We start from the raw sequence: 26250 nt of genomic DNA, 5'->3' as shown, positions 1-26250 counted from the left end.
ACACTGTTTCATTTGAGAATGAATCAGTGTTTTTGAACAAATAGGTTGAGTGAATAATTCAAATGACTTGATTTGAGAATGACGAACTGGTTAAATTAATTGAGTGTAACTATATCATGTTGAAAGATTTACATAAAAATCAGTCTTCAAACGCCACTCCTTCAAGAATCTGATTTCAGTTCTGTTTTAACAGTTGATTGGCCAATCAAGTTTACAACCAGCCTTAAATTTCTTAGAACAACTTTAACTCCAAAAAAAGAGCATTTGAGGCATTTTTCCGACAACTTATAAAAAATATAACCGCTGATCTTCTAGATGTGGATGGAGATTGCATTCTGTCTCTATTCCTGTCTAATAATCTGATGTTTCCCTTTTCCCTTGTACACCTCACTGTCATTTCAATTCCGCAACAACTTATACAACTGAAGTTAAATTAACGCCTCAGGGAACTTAAAACCAATGCTGTGTCCAACTACAACAGCCATTCTAATCCAATTGAAGCTTAGCTATACTGACACTGAGGTAAATACACATTAGCTTGGTGTGAGACCAGCTAAGTGAATTACGCTTCATTTGGAGCCAGAAAAGGCCATGTTTCGAGTGAAAAAGAAGGATTTTACAAGTATTTCTGTTTTATACCACTTTTCAAGGTCCATCCGAAGGCTATTTTCCACCCAGCTGTTCATTTTCCAACCTTTATACTTTTTATAACTACATGCATCTAGCTAAACATTCTTCAAATCAGTAAGAAAAATCAGTTCCAAAACATTATTACTGGCAGAGTTGCAGTGTGTATGCAAAATGTGTACATATTGTATTCAGAAGTTCAAGAATGTGGGCTTGACCCTGAACCAAAATCGATTAACAGCAACAAAGTTGTTGGCCAAGCATGTGATGAACATTATTGAGATGAAATATAAGGGCAAGTTGCAGCGCTTGAAGTTCGGTGAAAGAGAAGTTGGACACTCAACATCTCGTCCAAGAGCTTTGTTCACATGCCACATTCGTTTAATGTGAAGTTGCTGTTTTTTCCACTCTCATTCACTGAGGAACTATAGTGAGCGAAGAATGGGCCCCTTTCAATGGACTACCCTTCTAAAATCTGATCAAAATTCACTACATGACTATCACACCTCAATATGTTATGGTTTCTTAGAAAGATTGTAATATTTAAAAAAAAACTTGAATTTCTTATATATTTTTAAGACAGCTGTGGGTATGAGAACTAATAGCCTCTCATGTATTAAAAGCACAGCTCTTGCATTGATTCAATTCATAGTAAGCAGACAGGCAAGCTTCAGTAAAAACATGCAGACCTTGAGTTAGATTGTACCCTTTCACATCTGAGATCATGAATGATGAAGCAAAATGAATGTCTGTGATTAGAGGATGTAAGGTTTCTCAAGGCCTAATAAAACCAATGTCAAACAACTCCATTAGAGCCAAATCCAGTAAATAATTATAAGGCAGGTCACATGTTAAAAGACACACGATGAACTCTGACCTAAAGTAAAGATGAGGTCATTTTAGCTGTACAGAGTACAGACAAACATTTACAGTGATTTGGATTCTATTCTTTCACTGCAAGTTAGAGACGACGAAAATAAAATATTCTCTGCCCTACACAAATATTATTGTTCTACAATTACTGTCATTACTCTCTTGCTGGCAGTTGTGTTGTCCTTATAATCTAGACAAAGAAATTCTTCCATACCAGCTCCATTGATCTGCAGTTCATTAACACAGAGATAACCTACAAAACCTAAGATTTATGTCATAGTAGTAAAGCAATTGAAATTTAAATGTCTAAAGACTACATGTCCAATGGACTTTCTTCAGTACCGTATATGTGACCCTGGGCTACAAATAAGGGTCCATTTAAAAAAAAACTGAGGTTTATACATCATCTGAAAGCTGAATAAATAGATTACCATTGATGTATGGTTTGTTAGGATAGGACAATATATGGACTATTTGAAAATTTTGAATATGAGGGTGCAACATTTTTTTTAATGAGAAAATCACCTTTAAAGTTGTCCAAATGAAGTCCTTAGCAATGCATATTAAAAATAAAAAATTAAGATTTGACATTTACGATAGATAACTTCCAAAATATCTTCATGAAACATATGATTTATATATATATATATATATATATATATATATATATGTATATATATGTATATATATACGTATATATATATATATATATATATATGTATATGTATGTATATATATATATATATATATATATATATATATATATATATCATGATTTTATTACATATAATGATTTTTGACAAAAATAAAAATCTATCATTTAATATATTGTTTTTGGGCAAGATTCGAAAAAGTTCAAAAGAGCATATTATTTGTCTTCATAGTTTGCAGTCAATTTTTTTGTTTGTTTGTTTGTTTACAAAGAGGTAAACAAATGTGGGTAAGTTTGCCTCTTTTTTCCAAACTTTACACACAAATCCAAGGACTTTTTGCACACACAAAATGCAAAATGCCTCACATCTCTTGCTAAATGAATCACTGCAGTCAAAACATCACAAACACACCTCAAAGCAAACATTTGCAATACCAGATTATCGTGTTACATAGAGAGTTGTGTGTTGTGTTTTGCAAAAAGTGTCCTAAAAATTCAAAACTTATTCAAAGGCCGAGAATTAGAGTAGGCTATTGTTTTGCAGATTTGTGTTGTTCTGGTGTTTGAGTGTCAGGTTTAAGAAATTATGCGACAAATAAAGATTTTGTGTGTAAGCAGCTGGAAAAACTGTAAATAACCAGAAAGGCTCTCTCCCTAACCAAAAGGAGTGCCCTGAGCTGGGTTTCTTTTAAAAACCGGTTGAAAAGAATAAGCAGTCTGCTCTCTCCCAAGTAAGCAACCAAAATAGTCTCCCTCAAAAACGCTGGCTCTCTAAAGTGGCCAAATACGATAAAAAGTGACCAGTGCTGACTTTTAAAAACAACAAAAGCCAACTCTCCGCGAGTGATCTATTCTCATTAAACTCACTCGAGTCTATGCGACATGAGTGTTGTGGATTTTGCGCGCGCTCAGCGCGTGGGAGAGCGCTGTATTTCGCAGCACGCGCAAGGACTGGAATATCTGTCGACAGGGGGCGCGAGCCAGTGATACTGCGATAGACCAGTAAATATGTGAATCTGAAGACTTGAAGTGCTACGCAGTCAACGTGAGACCCTTCAGGAACCGCGCTGTGCCCCCCACTCCCTCTGAACAAATCCCTGTCAACGTTTTTCAGCGCGTTATACCTAAAAACCCTGCAACGCGTTCAGCTGTTTTCCCGAAACGATGTTCGGGTGATTTTTGAGTTTGATCTGACCACGTACATCGTTTAAAAGGGGAGAACACCGAGAGACCCACAACACGCAAGTCTGTTGATCCGGATGAACGAACTGTTGAGAAAGTAAAAACTTGCAACAGAGTTCTCTCGCGGACAACTTCTCTGGAGCTGAGTGAGTCTTCTTATCAAGTATTCTTTGCATGGTATACATTTAAACATCTGTATTTTAAGTGGTTTACTGTAATACGTTGGTTTAAAGGGGTGTGCAAAGCTCGTGGAGCACAGGGCAGTAAACACTTTGCGAAATCGAGCACTTTTGCGCGCTGCGTGTGCAGTTTGGAAGTATTTTGATTGTAAGTAATGTTTTTCTTTTTCTTTTGATGTTGTTCTGTCGTATAAGCTTTGTTCTGCACAGTGGGAATAAGGCAGAAATGTAGTTTACGCACTTCTCAGTGTTTATAAGGGGCCTCAGGTGGCTTATCTGCTGCGAAAAGTGTTTGAAAAATATTTATTGCTCTCGTTCAATCAAGGCCAGACTAACAAGTTAAACAGAGCGGGAATTCATGGACACATTTGCTGTTTATGCCTGTTATGAATTTGCATGACAGCTGGATTTGTGCACATGGCATCTGTCATTCAGGTGTTTTCCGCATGTTTGACACACTTCGGGTCATAAATTGAAATTTATATATTATCTGAAAGCTGAATAAATAAGCTTTCTGCAATTATTTGAAAATCTGGAATCTGAGGGTGAAAAAAAATCCAAATATTGAGAAAATCGTTCTTAGCATTGCATATTACTAATCAAAAAGTAAGTTTTTATATATTTACAGTAGGAAATGTACATAATATCTACATGGAATATGATCTTTACTTAATATCCTTAACTATTTTTTGACATTAACAATGTATTTTTGGCTATTGCTACAAATTTAGCCTACCCGTCCTACTTATGACAAATATGTCTCCTACTTTTGTCAAATTATTATTATTTTTGTGCTAATGTAAAATGAGATTTTATAAAATGAAGCACTCGATAACACAGAATATTTTAAAATAAATAACTTTAGAAAATTCTAAACTATTAGAATTTAATGTAACTAATTAGCTAGATTTACTTTAGCAGTATTAATAATATGTTCATGCTTATATTTAAATGTGTTCCTAAAAAAAAATCAACCTACTAAAATTGAAAACATAATTTAAAATGTTGCCATAATCAATGATTCCCAAATAAAATGCTGCAGTGAATTTTTAATCGCTTTGCATTTTAATATTAATGAAGAAAACAAAGCTTAAAAGTCTAAAAACTTAAAAAAAAAAAATGTGTGGAGTAATAATAAAAAGGATTCTGACCACCTCTCAGACCAGAATGGCATTGAAATGAGACTGCAAATCTCAGACTCCCTGCATTTTATATTTCCAAGCAGCCATGGTGACATTACCTGTGCAATTCTTCAAAATCCTGAACAAAGAGATGTAAAGAGCACTGCAATCAAATTTCCCATGTTACAGATGCTTAAACAGAAGGTTATGAGTTCCCGATTGCAATAGGTCTGTGAATGAAGCACATGAACTTGTTTTAGATTGGCATATTCCTAAAACACTGCCTGAATTGAAATGTATGACATTTTTTTTTTAAGTTAATCTACTGCTTTATAATTATTTATTTTTTGTAACTTCTTGCCAATATGAGAAGACCCCAGTTTACTTAGATTTTTTCCGACGTTTCTTTGTTGTGGAAAAGGTTACAGGTTGTACAGGTTTCATTTTTTAAGGCATAATATGCACAGAGCAGCTTATGTTATGTTTGATTGGCTGGTTTACACTCACAAAATGCTTCCCTAATGCTGTTTAGCTGCTGTTTAGAAGAGAAATGCTTCCTCTATGGGTTTAGTAGATTTTCACATGCTTATTGCAAAATGCCTTCTGCAGTTATTGAACCTGAAATTCATTATTCGTTTAAACTAATTCATTATAAAATTGTTGCCATCCCTCAGTAAACTGAATTACTTGTTTCAGCCTAATGTTTGTCTGCAATTAAATGTTTTCCGGCTGATAGTAATTGCTTTTTGTGTACCAGGCTTGCAGGAACATTTTGTGTTGACTGAAATCACAGTTTACACATGCAGAGAGGAGATCAAGGTGCTGGTAATGGTAGAAGAGTTACAGTTTAGCTTAGATATTGTATAAGTATTTGCACACGTTTAGGACACACTTATAATGTCCGCATATCAGGATGTAAAATATCAAACCAAGTGGCATCTGTAAACAGTTTTCTCAGAAATATTTTTTTTTTTTGAGCCAATCTTCCAAAAGTCTTATTTAGTGGAAGTTTGTTTTCCTCAAGTTAACACAGGTGTTCTAACAGAATAACCACAGCTGTACTTCATCACATTACCAAAAAACATAATGACATTCGAACAGCCACATGTAGGCGTATTGTTTTATTAATTAAAGGTGCTGTAGGGAACTTTTGCAAAAAAATATTTTTTACATATTTATTAAACCTGTCATTATGTCCTGACAGTAGAATATGAGACAGATAATCTGTGAAAAAAAATCAAGCTCCTCTGGCTCCTCCCAGTGGACCTATTGCCATTTGCAGAAAGTCATGCGCTCCCGGTAAAAAATAACCAATCAGAGCTGCGGTCCGTAACTTTGTTTGTGTTCAAATTGTAGAAATATGTTTATAATAAGCGAGTACACCATGAATCCATTTTCCAAACCATGTTCTAGGCTTGTCCTGAATCACTAGGGTGCACCTATAATAAGTGTTTATATTCGGACTATTTTAGATTGTTTCGGGGGTACCGCGGCGGAGTAATCCAGTTCCTTTGTGATTCTTCATAGACATAAACAGAGAGAAGTAGTTCCGGCTACGATGTTCTTTCGCAAGACGAAAGCAGTTCTGTTTATTAACCGCTAGAGCGTCAAAAGTTACCTACAGCAGCTTTAACAAACCTAATAAAGTAACGAACAAATCATTCTAATATACTGATTTGGTGTTTGGGAAACATCTCTTATTATTATCAATGTTGAAAACAGAGGTGGTGCTTAATATTTTTATGGATAGATGAATAGAGAGTTAAAATCATTTATTTGAATTCATTCATTCTTTTGTAATTTCTTTCTGCCTTTTTTAGTGTAATGCATCTTTGATGAACAGAAGATATACATTTCTTTAAAAAAAAATGTAAACAAATCTTGCTCACCCCCAAACCTTTAACAGCAGTGTATAATGCAAAGACATGCATACGTATTTAGATGTGGCTTGAGTGTCAAACTCTGTATTAGAACAGAGTCTGAAGGTTTAATGTGACAGTGCACCAGCTTTTGACTCTCTATGAAAAATGTCTAGACGTTCGAAGACCTTTGCAGCACAAACAGGTTTGCAAGCGCTCTCTGCACAAACATGATTGACCTCAGTTTACCAGAGGTGTTTGAAGCATGATATCTCTCTTTCTTTCTTGTTTAGAGTCAGTTTAGAGTTCTCCCCCTCACACACACACACACACACACACACATGGTTTGGCAGAATGTAGCTCCGTCCCCCTCCAGCAGCCTGCTCTGCTGACCCAGACTTTTCCACTGCCCTTGTGAAATAGGAGCGGCAGAGACGATCGGGTCTCACCAGTCAGAACTAAATGCCATCACAAAGCGAAAAGACTCTCATATACTGCTGCTGGCAGAAGCCCACTTTAATCTCTATTTGAACAGTCCAGTGAAGTGTTAAACCCCTGTCTAACCAAGTTAAACCACCTTTCCACCAGCAAAACTGCAGCACATGCAGTTTTTTTTTCTGTGCACATGCATATACATGTATAATGGTTTACACAAGGTTTTGTGCTTGTTTCACCACACTGTTTGCTTGCTTGTGCAACTGGGGTGACTGAATGTGACCTTTGAACTGTGCATATCGTCTCCTGACTAAATCAATCAGAATAGGAAAGGTTGAATCCTGTCTGATATCCTCTTTTCTGCAGTATTCGAATGCTGTGAGACCTACAGCAATGTAACAATGAAGATTAAGCAAGAATTAGATTGCAACAGTACATTCAAAAATGTTTGCACTGCTGCAAGAATTCTTAATCAACATTTTCACCATAATTAGGAAAAAAAAAAATTCTGTCATCATTTATTTACCCTCAAGTTGTTCCAAACCTGTATGAATGTTATTTCTTCAGCTAGATAATAAAAGTAGATATTTTGAAAATTGTAACCAGTTACTGGACCCTATTGACTTCTAAAATTTTTGTCCATACTATGGAAGTCAATGGGTACCAACACGTTACATTCTTCAAAATATCTTCTTTTATGTTCAACAGACGAAAGAAACTGAAACAGGTCTGGAACAAATTGAGGAAATGATGACAGAATTTTAATTTTTGTCTCTTTAAAGACCAACCAAAGCATTGACAAAGTTGATTAAAAAAGCGGTAGAACCAAATGTGTATGATTTAGTGTAATTTATTGGACTTAAATAGGAGATACAGTGTTACTTTTAAAAGAAATGCATTGCGGGATTTCTTTACCCATAAAAAGTAATTCATATTGTTACACTATCTGCTGACTAAGACTCTCTTCTACAATAAAAGGGTTCTTCCGGCATTTTTATTTTACAACAGAAGTGTTATTTTGCTTTTATGAAAAGGTTTTATTCTTTAAAAACATTTTGCATGCAGAAATTGGGTTAACCACAGTATTGTATGTGTCATACTGCAAGTAGGGGTTTGCCGATGCTGATGTCTTTTGCACATAAATGTAAAAAAAACGTACTGTATTAAACACAAAATTTTGATGCAGAAAGACTGAAATAGTGTTGTCTTGTAAAATATACTCCAATAATCTTTGTTTTAATGTACTCTTATAGAAAAGGAGTGTTTTTCTATTTATATTTGCCACTAAATAAAATAAATGCACATGGAATGTGTGTAACTTTTGTACTTTTGAAGTGACTTGAATAGTATGGTGTAAATTTGATAAGTAACTTGGTATGTCACTTACATTTAATACAAATACATTTAATTGTGTAACATGTTACCCCAACATTCATGGTAATGGACTGATATCATCTGTAGTTTCAGCACAGTTTGCTAAAGGTGATGTCCACATGTTTGTTTTACATCAGAGATGTGCTGACAGCAGGATTGTGCTCAGAAGAACTGGAAAAAGGCACAGTGGTTTTAATCTTAATGCACATAGATTCAGTCATTCAGATTAAACCTCTGCTTGATTGTCTGAGTGCTGATATAAAGTTGCTAAATAGGTGCCATTAAGAACAGTTTATGACCGAGCACATCACCGCACACAGATTTAGTATTACTTCCTGTTTGGAATACACCATCATAACAGAGTATGACTCAGTGACTCCAGACGTTTTATTATATAGCAGAGATCAACAGGTTTCAAATGGTGAACTCTGCATGTATTACTCACTCACTGCTAATTTTGGATGTTATTATTTAGTCTTGGATGCTGGCCCAATAGGAATTATACTCTCTTTCTTGTTAGCCTAAGTTCTAGACCTGATAACTCAGTAGTTCATTTAGGGAAGCTACAACAGTTCAGAAGCTTGTGATTCCGTCCGTCCGTCCATCCATCTATCTATCTCTGTATTTGTTTGAGTTATGTGTCTGAGAGTGTTAATGGTGCATCATTTCCCTTAATTATATCGTTTTAAGAGTCTTGTGGTCTGTCTGTGGAATGGTAAGGACTGGTTGAAACCCTCAGTGATGGCAATATTTTTTTTATTTATATCAAGTTTTGCTCCAAATGCTTTAAGCAACAGATAAATCTGAACAAACTGTGGGCTGTCATCCGCCCAACCACACAGTGTGACTGATGTAAAACAGACCTGTTTATTTGCACAACGCACTGTAGCCTACAACAATGCCCAGATATATATATATATGGAAGTGTCTGCGTTACAAAAAAGTGTTTGGTTCCCCATAAAGCTCATAACTAAATACAACACTACACATGTTTATGAGGGATTTAAAAGAGAAACATTGCAGCAAAAAAAAAAATATATATATAATAATAATAAAATAATGGTGGTTTGTTGGAAAAAATCAAATTGTACAGTTCTCCACATGCTGGGACCGCATTTTCAACTTAAATCTGACAACACATCTGTAATATAAATTAAAAAAAAATCACTCTTGTTCAATGCAAAAGCCATTTGCTGGAATATAAGCATTTATTTCATCATCACCTGGATGTTGATAGTGCACGCACACAGGTGAGACCTGAACAACAAACGTTGATATCTGTGTATAAACTAAACTCATTTAAGCTTTGCCACTGCCAGTTGAAACATTTAATAGCCAGAGGACGCGAGCTCATGCAAACAGTGAGAACAGTGTCTCAGAACATGAGCAAATCTTAAGCTTTCTCTAAAGTATTGTGTTTAAATTGACAAATTCGCACAAAAAAATGTCAAAATCCCCAACTTGGTAAGTATCTTACAGCAGACGCACTGTATCAGTCCATTCTCTGAAAGTGACAGCACTTTCTTAATATTAATCGAACAGCAACAACAAATAAATTACTCACTGCTCTTGATTCAATAGCTTATGTAACTTTAATAAAGATTATTCTTTAATTTATACAGTCAAATATGCAATGCTGTTTTACATTTGATTATACTTTATTCAATTTCTTTAGGCTACCTAAAAACTAATGCTAGACCTACCTAAAAAAAACCCCTGAAAATCACTGTTTATTTTATTTGTATCTTTACTCTATTGTATTTATTTGTGCTGTTGCTTGTAATTAGATAGAATATTCTTATTTTCTTTATTTTTATTTGAAAGTATAGTTTTTCAATAAACATAAGACATACTGAACCATACCAAAACTGTGACTCTAAAGCCGTGATACAAACCCAACCGTGAAAAAGTTGAACCGTTCCACCCCTACAAAAAATGTAAATGTTGTCCATACTCATAGATGGGCTGTATTATCAACAGCTGACACATTTTTGAGGTTAAAGGGTGAGAAGCATTGCCTAATGTGCATGCAGTGCTGAGAAATCAGTGAAGAACTCAGAAAGCGGGAAATTCTTTCCGCCAATCAGATTCAAGGGAGGTTCCTCCCCTCCTCGCTCTCATGGCTCTCTGGACAATCAGGCCCTCTGTGAAGACTGTCGTGCCCCTTTAACTCCTTCATGAGGCCGGACCCTACTGGTCCTCCCAGTATCTCCAAACATGTGACTGCAAACTCAAAAGAGGGACAGTAGAGCACTTGTCTATGCCTCATAAAATTACCTGTTTAATATAATATAATATAATATAATATAATATAATATAATATAATATAATATAATATAATATAATATAATATAATATAATATGTGTTAAATTTGTGGTCAGTGCAATTTTTCTTTTATTAATTTATTTAGTTTTTAGCAAGGGCACATTAAATTAATCAAAAGTGACAGTTAAAAAATTTAATGTTAGAAACAGTTAGAAATAATAATAATTGTATTTATTTCATTATTTATTTTGAGCACCTTATCAGCATATTAGATTTATTTCTGAAGGATTATGTGACACTGAAGACTAGAGTAATGACTGCTGAAAATCAGCTTTTCCATCACAGAAATAAATTAGATTTTAAAATATATTGTAATACTATTTATTAATATTGCTGTGTTTTTTATCAAATAAATGCAGCCTTTCAAACATTTCCAAACAGTCCTCTTCCTTCTATAGCACTGTTTTACTATATTATCATATTAATAATAGAACTTAATTATACTTAACTAAAAGCAATACAGTCTCAAAGACCTGCTAATAAGCATTGGACCTGTCAGCATGGGTGTGTAATGTATTTTACACTCTCTTGCTGTATGATAGCAGCATTCCTTTGAGTATTGGGGCCTCTCGACTGCCTGACTGAGAAGAGCCATCTCCTTGAGAAGAAAAGAGACGGTCAAGGCGAGTTTGAGGTGTGTTTGTTTGCTCTGTATCAGACTTAGATAGTTAATAGACCATAGTAAATCATAAAATTTTTTAGCTAGCTTTTGGGAATGTAAATACAAAATACCAAAGTATTTTACACTGTAAATTTCACAATTCAAAAAGACAGGGTTATGAAACCTGCATGTTGTTATTCTAGCATTATTAGATGTCGAGATGAGGTGAAGCTTTCAACAAGCTTTCAACAATCCACTGCCAAGTGCAGAAGAAAAATAGCTTTAAAGCCAAGTTTAAGCCCAGAACTCCTCTAATCGAACCAGATTCAGAAACGCATCAGGACGAGGCCAGTCTAAACAATGTTTATTGGCTGATTGTATTTATTAATTGTCTACTTAATTTGATTTGATATCATATATTTGACGCACATTTAAACCATATCAGTAGTGTTTTTTGTTTCAGTCAGACTGTCTATATAAATCTCCAGGCTCGGTTGGACTGTTGAGATCAGACTCATCCGTACCAAAGCTTTGCCACTGACCTCTCTATGATTTGCGATGGTGACCAAACAAATATAGTGTTCTTATTTTTAGCCTAAATCTTCGGCTAGCTGGATACAGCCTGTTCAGACTACTTGCTTGTGACAGTTATTTCTCACTATGTCACAATGTCATCGCCATTTCAGACAAACCATTATCTCTTCTATTGAATATTATTGTGATAAGACAAAAAAGTGGTGAGGAAATAGAGAAGGGTCATCGACAGACTCAACCAAGCACAACGAGTAAATCACAAAGCGCCCCCACATACATAAATCACTGTATGAAAGATGGCAACTTGTCAACAGTATTTCTGTCAAACATCCACCACTAATATAGACAATACCGAGCCAGTTTAAATTCTTTATGCTTCATTCTATGTGAGATGATGTTTCACCAGGACCTTTAGCTGAGATAGCATGAACGTTTTGACATTTTGAAAGGTTTTCCGTCGGCCTAGCATAATTTTATAATGGAAGCTCCAGTTTAACACAGTAAATGCAGAGTCTTAGCTTGTGAAAACATCCTCCGCACTGTCTGCAAGCTTTAAAGACCCCTGGTCACCTACAGATAATGACAAGCCCACGTATGGCTGGAAGTGCTGAGTGTTGCAGGGCTCAGAGGCTGTGTCTGCTTGTTAATTGTCTAGTGTCCTCGAATAGGGTTTTGCACAGACCAGCTAAGAATTAATGGCGGTAACCGCCAACGCGCTTTGGCATGAAGGAGTAAGGAAATGAATTGGAGAAGCTGTGGAGATGGCAATGGCCATGGGGCTCTCAGGGGGTTTCAGCTCAGTATTTGTCAGAGGGGTGTCATCTGGGAGCACCACTGATAATGATTTTTCTTTTTTCCTCGCTTAGGGAGACAGCAGAAGCTATGGCTTACTCTCTCTTGCTCAGTCTGCTCTACCTGGGCATGCTGTGTGGAAACGGACTGGTGTCTGCAAGATCTGAGCTGTTCACTCCAGGTACTGCACTCACAACCACGTCAGAAACATTGGTCATTGTGCATTGCCGCAGCAGTCTGATTTGAAATCAGTATTGAAAAAAAAAAGACTTACATATGATAATTAGATATTTTTGCATTTCTGCATTATATTTCGATATGAATGAATACAGGAATTTTTATCAGATGATTGAATAGCTGTAAATAGGAAAGATGAATCAGAAAGTTTTGGGAAAAATTTTACGGAATGGTGCGTTTTTACTAGGGTTTACTTTTTACAAGCACCACCTCAAACCTCTTTTAAAAAAACATTTCAGTTCGTTTAAAAAAAAAAAATCATATTCCACTTGAGCTTTCATATGCCACATTCTCACTATTGAATAATAATTGTGATGGTTTCATTGTGGTTGTAGGTTAAAATTGAGATTGTAGTTGTAGATTGTAGATTATTATTAAATGAAAATATTAAACAAAATAGTATATATATATATATAGTAAAATATATTGTAATAATACCGTAAAATAAAAAGTAGTAAATGAACCAAGCCATTCTCAGATACTGAACAGTGATCATTGTATCATGAGCAACACGTGTTTAATGGCATGTTGGAAAATGCATAACTTTATTTAATTAAGTCGCGGCCAGGGCCATTTGACAGTCACACAAAGCCATATTGTGATATTGATTTTATTTCGAAATATGGTGGAGCCCTACAAGTCTATCTGAGGTGGAATGAGGCAACTGTACTATAGGCGGTTTATGCATTTAGTCTGCCCTATTTGTTTAATTGTGTGCTTATGTAAATATATACATCAGCAAAAATTACAGATTGGTTAGGGGACAAGGATTGTTAGTTTGCATAATTTTGGTTGTAAATTATTAATTTAATAATAAAATTAACAAATAATGAATAAATAATAAAATTAATAGTGTCATTAATCAGTTTGTTTATTTAAGAATATTAAAGAGTACATTTTTATAAATACTTGAATAAATGGACATGTATTTATTTGTTATATATTTTAAAGTAATTGTAGCAAATGTATGTGTAAGATGTTTAAAATGACAATTTGTCAAAGGGCTTTCATCAATCCCGGATTTAAACTGTAGATGTCTGTGCCAGGTCATTATTGGAAAATCATTGGGCCTGTGTCAAGATTATTCACCTTTGAGCACACAGAACATTTTACTTTGGTCTAGTCAAACAATCCTTCAATAAATAGGTTTTGTTTGAAAGTAAACACATTGACTGTGGTCATCCAAAGTCCAGGGACAGGATACAGTGGCGCTTATAGGATGATGAACTAAATGGGATGTCATCATTGCACGTAGCTTATCATTGAGATGGAGACATTGATATGTTATGGTGAATAACATTTGTGTAATAGGCTTTCACAGATGCAATGAATGACTTGGGTTAATGACCCAGTAGCTGTGCACAAGTTGGAGCCCAGACTTTAGCACTTCGATTAAAGTTCGATTTTTTTTTTATATATATATATATATTTTTGCTTTATGTTTAAATATATACTCTTTTAGTGTTTATTAAGCTATTATTTAACTGCTATGTATAAAAATATTGCCTTATTGCCTTTGGAGTGCATGTTTTTTTCAAGGGGTGATGTGGAGAACAAGTCGATGGTGTCATTTTATTTTTTATAATAATATATTAAATTAATGAAAGGGCTAGTAATTCAATGCCAAAGAGGTTCCAACAAAGATGTGCTAGAACTTATTGTGACATAAAAGGTATTTATTTATTTTTTTGCAAAAAAATATTTTTTACTTATTCCATGTTGCCTTGTAAAACATGTCCTTCCAAAGCCAACCCAGTCTCATTAGAAAATGCAATTTTAGGTTTTGGTGATTTTGTATGAATATGAAGCATGAAGGTCCACAGTGGGGGCTAAGCAGATTGTATTAAAATATATAAATTCACCACTATTAGTTACGAACTGCCCTTAGAGTGCATTGTCCAAAGCGATTAATAGAGTTTTTAAACACCATATGAGATCATAAAGTGCATGAGTTTACTAAGCAGCAGATGTTGCATGTTAAGGAAAATGCTCTAGCTATGCTTCATAAAACAGATTATTTGCCAAGGATATTTTCCACAATTGAGTGTTTGATGGGTGGTGCCTTTGTGTTTCTGGGTGTTCAAATGATGCAGCATTTAAAATATGTTTTTGCATTAAAGCAAATTCCTTGAGACAGAAATCTGGAAACCCTACTGAACGGACTGTCCGTGTGCCTTTTTATATGCTGTCTGCCCTGACTAAGGTCTCTTCAGAGGTGTTCTGAGGACAGGCTGTGCTTTGATTGAGAACAGAAGTAATCGTCTTGAGTTATGGCTTCGGACAAGGGCCATATTTCTGGACTTTTTTTTGTGAGGGGGGTCTGGCAAACATGACTCTTCAGTTTTGGCTGGAATTTCAAAGACATGATGATGTCTTATGGAGGAGAGAATGGACTGGCAGCGCTTCAGGCCTGTGCTGTCAAAGTCATGCCTGTATGCTAATGTGTCTCTAATAAATCAGATGTGCGTAGATCAACTCGCTTATTTATATTTCAACTCTCTCTGGGCCAAGCATATGGGCCTTCGTGGTAGAAGTGTAATGAGATAAGGCTGCAAATTTCAAACATTAACAACATGCAGATTTGTTGTGCTTCTAAAACAACTGATGACTGTTGATATATTTGATATCCTCAATGATTGTGTCATGTGGTTACAATATTTAGATGTTCTGCTAAATTCTTGGTTAAGAGGACCCGAGGAATCGTTGTTATTGAGTTTATTATCTTTTTATTTCTCTATTTAATTCTCATTAGATCTTGCAGAGATGAGGAATTATCAAATGCCTGATTTTTTGACAGCACTTTTCTGAGAGTTAAGTGTTTACTACATTCTCAAAAAATATTAGCATATACTTGTTCAGCACTACCCAGAACATATTTTTTACTAATAATAACATTTATTATAATGTACTCTCTCTCTCTCACTCTCACTCTCTCTCTCTCGATCTCTCTCTCTCTCTATATTTATATATATGCAATGTTATATCAATGATTTAATAATAATTAATTATTATTATCATAACTAATAATAAACATGGTTATTAATTCGTAATTTAATTATAATGTAATTATTAATATATTATTATTATTATATAAATATTTATATATAATATTAATATAATATTAATAAAATTAATATGTATATAACTGTTATTCATAATATTTAAATAACTTCATGAATATAAGTTAATTGGTAAAATATAAATTACAATATAATCAAAATGAATGATGATGATGATGATGATGATGATAATATAATGATTATTATTAATAGTAATTAAATAACATGTAATTATTATTATTATTATTAATGAATATGTACAAATAAGAATTATTATAATTATTATTATCATTATTATATCTCTGCATTTTGATGTAAGAATTAGATGATTAAAATGCATTATGAATACTGAACAATTTTAAATGAAATTTTATTGTCTAACTGTAAAGTTTATGTACTTCTCATCTGAGTATGAATGTCTGTTACCCCTTTTTTTGTAATTAATGAAAAAAACAATTACTATTTTCTTTCCATCTGTTTGTGCTATTTATTGTTAAACCTAAAAATGAAAAACCAATGAGCCCTTCAGATTACAATAATTTCAATATGTGCTGCAGTCTCAACAAGCTTGGATCTCAACACAATCCTGATGTACTACAATGACCAAGGCAGGTTGTTTTAAGGGGACTGCCCTCTAAATAAATAAATAAATAAATAGGCAAACAGAAGTACGGAAGACATCAAAGCTATCGATGTACTGAGAGGAAACAGTGGGAAGCACAAGTAAATTCTTGGAAGTTGTCTATTTTTCCTGTACTAACAATATGTTCACTGAGGAGCAAGCCACCGTAAAGCTGAAACCAAGATTTCTGCAGAGCATGCTCTTTTGTGTTTAAAAGCCTAGTGATGATGTCGGTGTGTTGATTTTTTAATTCTCTGTGTGCCGTTCTGTCTGCCATAACCCTCACACGACACAGGGGGCGCTGTGAGTGCTCCGAAACCTGAGAGTCTTCTGCTGTGACTCAGGGAGTTTCAGACGCAGGCGGAGCCCCTTTGGGCTGAAGTTTATTTACGCTAGACAGCAGGGTGAGTCAGGGAGAGAGCTGAGCCCAAAGAGAAAGTAGAACAGCAGAGAACAGCAAAGTTTGCCGTTACATAAGGCAGTGGTTGGCTCTTTTTGTTCCGAAAAACAGAGTCCAGTTGCCAAATGGAGAGCAGGATCGCAGGGCCGTTCACATGAAACTTTTTCCACAAGGAACGTATGGCCATAAAACTATCTCAAAAACACTTTTCATCTGCAGGCATGTTTAAATCTTCTGTGGTCTGCAAATTCAGCATAATGGTTGTAGAAATATGAGAGACAAATATTTTTGTGGTAATAAAAATATGTTAAACAGTATACAGTTTAAAGGGGTCATATGATGCGATTTAAATGTTTCCTTTCTCTTTGGAGTGTTATAAGCTCTTGGTGAATGAAGAAGATCTGTAAAGTTGCAAAACCCACAGTCTCAAATCCAAAGAGATATTCTTTATAAAAGTTAAGACTTGACCAAACCCCCTAAAACGGCTCGTCCTAACACGCCCCCACATCTCTACATCACTATGTGGGAAGATTTGCATAACGCTGGCCAAATGTTCACGCAAAGAAAGAAGGTGTAACTTTTATTCTCTGTTGCCGCCACTGCCATGTCGTGGAGTCGCTGTGTGTTTCGTTGTGAAAGCGAAACTACTTGTTTGGCCTTACAAAAGAGGACACAACTAGAAATCAGTGGTTAAGTTGTATTTCCAGACTGTTCCAGAACAGTCGAACACAAATATTTAGATGTGTGCTGCGCGTTTTTAGGAGGATAAGGCTGTTTCTATAAAGTTGGGCAGTTCAAACGTTGCAAGGACAGTCGGCGCTTCTGACTTACAGGCTGTAAGTATGTTATTAATATTTAAATAATTTGCCAATGATGATTCAACACGAGTTTTGGGCAGTGTAAAGTAGGCTTGTTGTTGTTTCTCAGATCACAAATGCAGACATGGCTTTATGTTTACGCAGCGCAATACGCAGCGTGATACGAAATGCAACGTGTTAAAAGACAGTATAAGTCATTATAATCAGTAATTATGTCCCAACGTTTGTAATAGGTTTCATTGGTTTTGTCTTGTCTAGTGATGTCTGAGCAGAGCAGCTGGACTGAGTCTCGTGCTGCTGGCCTGGGAGACGGCATATGTATAAGAGCGTAACATTTCCGTCACACGCTTGAGACATTCAGCCAATCACAATGCATTGGATAGCTGGCCAATCAGAGCACATCTCACTTTTTCAGACCGATGAGCCTTGTTAAAATCAATGCTTTTCAGAAGGAGGTGCATAGATCATGTGCATTATATGGAAAATAATGTTTTTTTCTTTTACCTTAAATCGCATAAACACATTGCATTACACCAAATACACAAAATAATGTTCTTTTTAGCAGCATCATATGACCCCTTTAAATAGAGCTTTAATGAGAGCATCTTTAGTGAATTAAAGTATAAAATGTAAGGGATAATGTACATCCAGCCAGTTTTTCTCTCAGAATAAATCTCGACAGGGTGATAAGGACCCTGATGCGAAGTCTCGCAAAGCCTGAAGGGGTTTATTCTGCGAGAACAACCAGCTGGATGTAAATTATCCCACTTATTACATGGCTACTTACCACATAAGTAAATAATTAGATGCAAAATATTGATTTGAGTTTAAATATTTGAACACAAAGCTTTCGTTAACAGCAGTTGCGAGCAAGCGGCACATTCAAGCTAGACGGACATTTAAGTGAAACGGTGCAGTCAAACTACTTATTACACAACATTTCACCACATAAATAATTAAGGCAATAAAATAATTAAGACAAAAATATTTTAAAACCTTATCAGTTTGTTAGTGCTCTTATAATCCATTACAGCGTACAAAACAATCGTAGAAAAAAGGGCAGCAGTAGCTGCGTTTGTATGAAACGAGAGCAAGTCCACAATACCAGGATAACATAATTACATAATTAGCTAAAATAACGCAAGCTTCCACCAAGAAAAAATAGTTCAAGAAAGAGTACAGCGCCGACTGCTGTTACCTGGATGAGCCTTTGTTATTAGCTTTTACCAGTTGTTATCTAGGGATAACATACCTCGGAATATTCCGAATATAATATAATATAATATAATATAATATAATATAATATAATATAATATAATATAATATAATATAATATAATATAATATAATATAATTCCCAATAAAGAAATGATTTAGTAGATTAACTAAAGTAATGGCCTGATTATTATGGTATTAGGGAGGATTATGGTCATTATCGCTAATTATGGTCATTATCGCAGATTCACTTGACATAAATCTGCTGTAATTCAGCCTGAGGGTCTGGATTTGTGTCCACTGAAAATCAAAGAGACGTTGTGCTAATGATGGACTTAGACAGTACAGTTGGAGGCCAGTAGTTGTTTATGGCTCTTTGCACTGGCTTGACATTACATTTGGAAAAACAATCATTTGTATGTTAGCAAATGCAATAGGCACTTATCTGTCATTATCGATGCCTCTGCCTGGATTTTGTCCTCCAAATCTGCCATTAGATTCTATATAATGTGGTTTCAAGTACTTCCCTCTATACATTATCTGGGTGCTGGAGTTTGTGTTAAGTGAACACTTGCAATGTATTGAGTTTCTCATCCGCCTTTCTGTACAGTCTGTGTGTGTGTGTGTGTGTTCTTTGCAGTTATTTTTAACACCAGTTTACATTCTGCTGTAAGTGTCTGCTGCCTTCGATCATTTTGTTGATCCTCAAGATTGTTTTGCTGTGACCACAGACAATTGCAGGCGTAAAAACAAAAAGACCTAAATAAATTAATAATTATATTTTACGGATGTGCAACAGTGATCAAGTACTTGAGTACTCGACCATGACAACAATCTAGGGCTGGGATAAATTATTATTTTTTAAACGATTAATCCAGCGATTTTTTTTTTTCAATGCATCGATTAATCTAACGATTAATTTTTTCCAGACGATTCGATTTAGATTATTCCCCATTAATTGACTACTAACAATTTATACATGTTGATTTACATATCTGAATGAAAAAAACATGAATTCCTTAACATTGCAATATATGTTTATTGCTCTTAAAATTACAAAATAAAAGACTGACTAAGAACAACTTTGCACTTGTATAGAGATAGCATTCAATAAAACCTTGAAGCCTTGAAAAAACATAGCTTACTGAAACAAGCTTACTGAACACATAGGGCCTAGCTTACTGAAAAAAAAAGTCCTTCTTTCAGATGAAAATAACATCAACTTGATGTCTAGCATTCAATAAAAAAAAAGAATACAGTAACCAATGTAAACTTGAGGGCTTTAAGCTAACACAGAGAGTGCTTTTTCAAAAAAAAAAAAATTAACAGTGGGAGCCAGCAGCTTGTCATGGAGAAAAAAAAAATATCCGAATGCTTCACGTGAAACTTTGGCATTCCGCCTTTTTCTATCATGTCTAATGATTTTGGTCAATATGCATGAGGGAGAGAGAGAGAGAGAAAGAGAGAGAGAGAGAGAGAGAGAGAGAGACAGCGCTCGTGTTGAGTCATTCTATTCTACATCACTAACCGATCAAATAAGGCTTTGACAGCCGGCAAAAAAAAGATCAATGCAGAAATACCCCTGGATTGGTTATATAACGTTGGACAGAATGTTGATCAGGCCATCGCGTATATTCAGCGCTCATAAGGTAAACGTTTTGCAAACGTTTTTTAGAGAAATAAAAACAGGTGGACAAATCAATGCACATATTTTGCGTCAACGTATTTTTTGCGTCAACGTCATCGATGACCTCAACCTGTTGTCCCAGCCCTACAATGATCGATTATTAAATCGATGATCGAGGAAATGTACTTATTTATTTTTTTATTGGTTATAGCAGCACTTTGGGTGGCACTCTGAGCTCTGGTTGTTTAGCTTTTTCCAGTATTCGCCCGATACCGATACTTCTATATTTGGTACTTGCTGATACCGAGTACCGATAACCACTATTTTATATGCTGTGCAAAGGAAAAATACTTTTTTACTTTGTTTGGAATGCTCAAAATGAGTTACAGTGCCGGTTGCCACTCATGTTTATCATTTAGTCTGCTTGTCACCATCAAAAAACAATTAATACAGTCACATTACTATATGAAATAGCTTATGAGCCAGCCCATAATCACTAGATTTTATATAGGTGTTACTATAATGATTATGTAAATGGTGATCAGTTTTGATATCAGTGTAAGTTACTGCTTTTTGCCTTGGTTTGACTTCTCAATTTTGCAAAGGCAGATTACAGTAACTTCAAAATAGGGGTAAAAATCAAGTTTGAGCTCACAGTTTTTTAATCTATATAATTTTCATTACTAAAACATTTAATTGACAGATTTCCAGTGTCCTACCTATAATTAATTTATCTGGACAAATAAAAAACTTTAACATAATTTTTATCAGTTTCAAACTCTAGTAAGTTCAGGTCTTTTGCCTTTGTAGGGCAGTATATAGAATAGTAATATTCTGTTTTATTGAATAGAAAAAGGGACCTGGACATTATTCAGAATTTATCAAATTTTCAATGTTGGGTGATCTATATTGCTTTATTGGAAGAGTTTGTCTCTAACATAGGGTCATCTCTCTCACTCTTCTCCATAACCAAAGCCCGTCCTCTTTGCCCCCCTTACAGCAAAATGTTTTTTTAAAGGACCAAGAGGGGCGGGTGGTACATATGCTGGACTGTCAGTGAGTATTTTTATGTGCTGGTCTGTACGACTGATGTTAGTCTGACACAAATTCTTGTGCTCAGCACAGTTCTGGAAGCACCGTTTTCATAATGTCTGTCTCTCAACTGTTTTCCTCATATATTAGGTGGAATCTGATGGGTGCAAAAGCCAAAAACATTTTTTGAGAAGACCGATATCTGATGATTTAAAATATATTTATATAATATTCTGAGATTTGCCAGAAATCTGTGTGCTTGTAGTATATAAATCTGTTAAGTAGTATTAAAGGGTTAGCTCACCCAAAAATGAAAATTAGCCTATAAATTATACTCACCCTCAAGTCATCCTAGGTGTTTATGACTCTCTTCTTTCAGACTCCAGTCAGAGTTATATAAAAAATTGTCTTTGATCTTTCAAGCTGTTTAATGCCACTCAGGAGGTGTTGCAGTGCATCAGTCCAAAAGAAGTGAAATAAAAAGTGCCCATCCTTAATAAAAAGTGTCTCACACAGCTCTGGGGGGTGAACAAAGTCCTACTGTAGTGAATTAGGGCTGCACGATTCTGGATAAATTGAGAATCACGATTTTTTGATCTCATATAGAGATCACGATTCTCCTACGATTCTTTATTATTATTATTACTATTAACATTATCATTATCACAAGTATATAAATTAATTATTTTATTTTGCAAGGATTCTTTAAATTGATCAAGTGTGACAAAGACATTTATAACAAAATATTTCTATTACACACAATTATTGTTCTTCTGAACTTTCTATCAAAGAAACCTGAAAAAAATCTACTCATCTGTTTTCAACATAATAATAATAATAATAATAATAATAATGTTTTTTTTGAACGGCAAAACAGCATATTAGAATGATTTCTGAAGATCATGTGACACTGAAGACTGGAGTAATGATGCTGAAAATACAGCTGCACACCACAGAAATAAATTACATTTTAAAATACATTCAGGTGAAAGCAGTTATTTTAAATGGTAAATATTTCAAAACTTTACTGTTTTTGCTGTACTTTGGATCAGATAAATATAGTTTGGTGAGCAGAAGAGACTTTAAAAAAACATTACACATCTTATGGTTCAAAAACTTTTGACTGGTAGTGTATATATAATATATTTAAAACCCCAGTTTTTTTAATATTAGAATGATGAAAAAGTTGTTTAGATCACTGATTCAACGACTCACTCATAAACCTACTACACTTGTTTCATTTCTGGATGAATCAGCGTTTTTGAACGATTCTCTTGAATGAAAAATTAATTCATTGACAAATAAATTAAGACACTTGTCGCCACCTATTGGTGAAACAATGCAATCGACACAAACGTTATTTAAAGCGCAGTACTTTCAAAAGGGGATTTGTTATATTTTGATCGCTGCCATATAGACATCAATGTTTATATTTAAACTATAAACTTTATCCCAGTATTTCTGTGATAATATAAATGACTGTAAGACAGATATAATACTGTGTAGTTGAAAAGACTGTTTGTGAAGATGTTTCGTAACCAAACATGGTAAGAGCTCTCTCTGTGTCAGCGGCAGTGCGCGCACGGATTTGAATGATCCGGTAAGACTTTGTCAAAGGTTTAACAGACTCGGGGAATCGTTGTCTTTTAGAAATGAGATCGAGAGGGTGTCTGAATCGAGATCGCGATCTTTTAACGATTAATCGTGCAGCTCTATAGTGAATTACACAATATTCAGTTTAATCTAGCTTGCACTCACTGTTGTACACGTAAACAGTTCCGGGGGAATTATGTATGAGGTCAGTTTTGCACATGACATTTTTAATTACCAGTAATAAACATTGAAAGCATTGAAACGGTCACCCCAGATGACCCTGCAGGAATGGATCTTTCTTAGAGACCTTCTTTTCATGGGACTTTAATCAGGGGTAATTTGGAAAGCTCTTCCTTTGGATGGTTTCCGAGGGAAAATCTGTCCCTATCAGATTTTACCTACACAAGCAAATCATCTTTTTTAAGCTAAGGAACCAGTTTGCATAAAAGTTATTTACACAGAGTTGTTTGCTGCTGTAATTCTTGCTTTCTGAAATTTAATTGATTTTTTAAATTGTGTTTTGGACTAAATATTGAACCACTTTAGAGGGAGTTATGCCGTGGGTCAGAAGGCTTTTCAGATGTGCTCATTAGTGACTGTGAATGTGTGTGTGTGATTGCTAATTAGATTTGAGGGACTAAGAGAATAAAAACTGCATAATAACTGCTGTCATATTTTGTGCTCATTATTTGGCTTGTTTGTTAACCAAGTTGACCTTTTGTTCCTTAGGTCAGAAAAATGTGTTTTAAAAAAATACATTTTTAAAGGGTTTCTGGCAACAACAGCGATGGTAAAAGTCACCTTTTAAGTCAAAAATGTAATTGAACACCTAAAGCAAAAAGTTAGGCTTTTAACATGATAGTCTTTCAAATAAAAAGAGTGATTTGCTATCACAACCATTTTATTTAAATGAAGAGAAGCTTTCAGTGTTTTTCCATAATTCAGGCTTTCAGAGCAAACAAAGGTAAACAAAGCAGTAAATGGTATGTTTTAGCTTCTTTTATGTGTTTGCCATATGAATCAAGACTATCATGAGCTCGGGATTTACGTCGAGCCATTGCTGTTTGTTTATTCAGTATTTACTTCTAAATAAGTTGTAAAGCATATTTGTTAAAATGTTTGCGAAACCAGTTGCCATTGAATAAATTGAAAAACAACCAGCTATCTGTGGATAGTGCATAGATGATAATCATAATGTTCTGTCTCTCTATGATAAAGGTTTGGAATCCCTGTCTGGTAATAAACGCATCCATATGCTAATGGAGCATAATGTTCTCATGTCGTTTTTCTCAGAAAGGCCAGGATTTCTTTTTTGATTACTCACTTTGTGATGTTTCCAAATAGCTTGAGGTGTTCAAGTGACCCCTCACACCAAACACATAAAACTACAAACAGCATTTTCTGCTCTTTTGAAGGAAACTGTTTGCAGATGATGAGACTCATGTGACATGTTTGTTTTCCCTGTAATTTATATCCATGCACATTCATCCAAAGACTATGAGTAGGAAATATTCTTTACATGTTTTCATGTTTGTTTATTGCACCACACCAGCGTACATAATGTAATGGTAAATCTGCCAGCTATCGCAGTTTTCACCTGTCAGTGGGCTGTAAACCCACTGTACTATACATACATTACCATTTAAAAAGTCTGGGTCTGTAAGATTTTTAAAAAGTTTTTGAAAAAAGTCTTACCAAGGCTGCAATTATTTGATCCATAATAGTAAAAACAGTAATAGTGTATAGTATTATTACAACTAAAACAAGTTTCCTATTTTAATATATTTTAAAATATTATTTTTTCCTCTTATGACACAGCTGAATTTTGAGCAGCCATTACTCCAGTCTTCACTGTCATATGATTCTTTAGAAATAATTATAATATGCTGATTATAAATGATGAAAGCAAAACCTTGATACTTTTTTCCAGGGTTCTTTGATGATTTTTTTTTTTTTTTTTGAAAGATAAATAGAAATAATTTGAAATAGAAAGATTTTGAAACATTATACAGTAAAGGTCTTTAGTGTCAGTTTAGAGCAATATGATGCATCCTTGCTGAATAAAAGTATTATTTCTTAAAAAAATTACTGGCCCCATACTTTTGAATGGTAATGCATTTAAATAGAATATCTCATTTTTATTGTATACAGTAATTGTTTAAGGTTCTGTGTTTGAAATGTTCAGTTTGAGTACATAACATTCTTAAAAATTGTGAATAAAAATCCCCTTCAATCTGTAAGGAGTTTGTATTTAATTTATTAATTTCAATCAACTGCTGTTTTTAGAAGGTTTTTTATGTACAAACCTTGGTGGCTAGCTGTTTCTAAAGACAACTCAATGAAGCAAAGCCATGTTATCAAGGTAACATTCTGATTTAAATTAAATGCACTAATGTGACATATTTCTTAGTGCTTACTTTAGGTTCTTCAGTGTAAGTAGGGCACAGTGATGCTCACTGTCAAATGAGTTTCACATGGTTCCAGAATGACGCACAACTGTAACAGCATACATACAGAAGCTAACAAGCCCTTATGTAAGTGCTCTCATAAGTGCACATGTGTAACTGACACTGTGCGAGTGGACACATGCTATCTGACAGTCTCTTAGCTTCGCTGAAGTACGCACTTTCTTCTGATTCTGCTATTAAACTGTCGTCTTTGCAGCAAATGAGCTGGAAAAGATGGTGCGTCTGCTCAGCAGCTCATAACCCTGAGCCAATCAAGACATTTGCTGGGCAGCCAGTGATAAAGGTGCTTTTTCAAGTGATCGCAATCCATCAAGATGGTTTAATTGCTGAAATGTGGTCTATTTATTCAGAAGTTTGCGGCTCGCTGAAGTGGAAAACATTTGTCCTGGGTTTCTGTCTGGGCTGGTATCTTAGTTACCGGTGGTCTGTCTTTGCGGGAAGCTGAGTAAACATCATGATTTTCATTCACGGGAAACCTTCACCCACACAAGCTGTAGCTTTATTTAATTTTTCAAACACGAGGTGTGTGCATAAGCAACTGCATGTTCATTTATTATTCATAAGTACCTGAAATGGAGTGGGGGGGGGGAATTAACAGAATCACATGAAGAATTTTAGCCTCATG

The 26250-nt window shown here is 34.8% G+C and overlaps 1 protein-coding gene across 1 annotated transcript in view; it reads left to right on the top strand.

The window, feature by feature from the left end:
• The first annotated feature begins 3153 nt into the window (after positions 1 to 3153).
• ghra (growth hormone receptor a) overlaps positions 3154 to 26250 on the top strand; it is a 33931-nt gene continuing 10834 nt past the window's right edge. Inside the window, exons 1-2 of the mRNA XM_052563889.1 lie at positions 3154 to 3480; positions 12630 to 12736. Of these exons, the coding sequence (XP_052419849.1) occupies positions 12646 to 12736 (91 nt within the window). The 5' untranslated portion in view covers positions 3154 to 3480; positions 12630 to 12645. The remainder of the gene's footprint in view (positions 3481 to 12629; positions 12737 to 26250) is intronic.

This window comes from Carassius gibelio, chromosome B8, assembly GCF_023724105.1.
Source record: "Carassius gibelio isolate Cgi1373 ecotype wild population from Czech Republic chromosome B8, carGib1.2-hapl.c, whole genome shotgun sequence".
Taxonomy (NCBI): Eukaryota; Metazoa; Chordata; class Actinopteri; order Cypriniformes; family Cyprinidae; genus Carassius; species Carassius gibelio.
The sequence above is the reverse complement of the archived record's forward strand: the minus strand, read 5'-3'. Positions and strand labels throughout refer to the sequence as shown.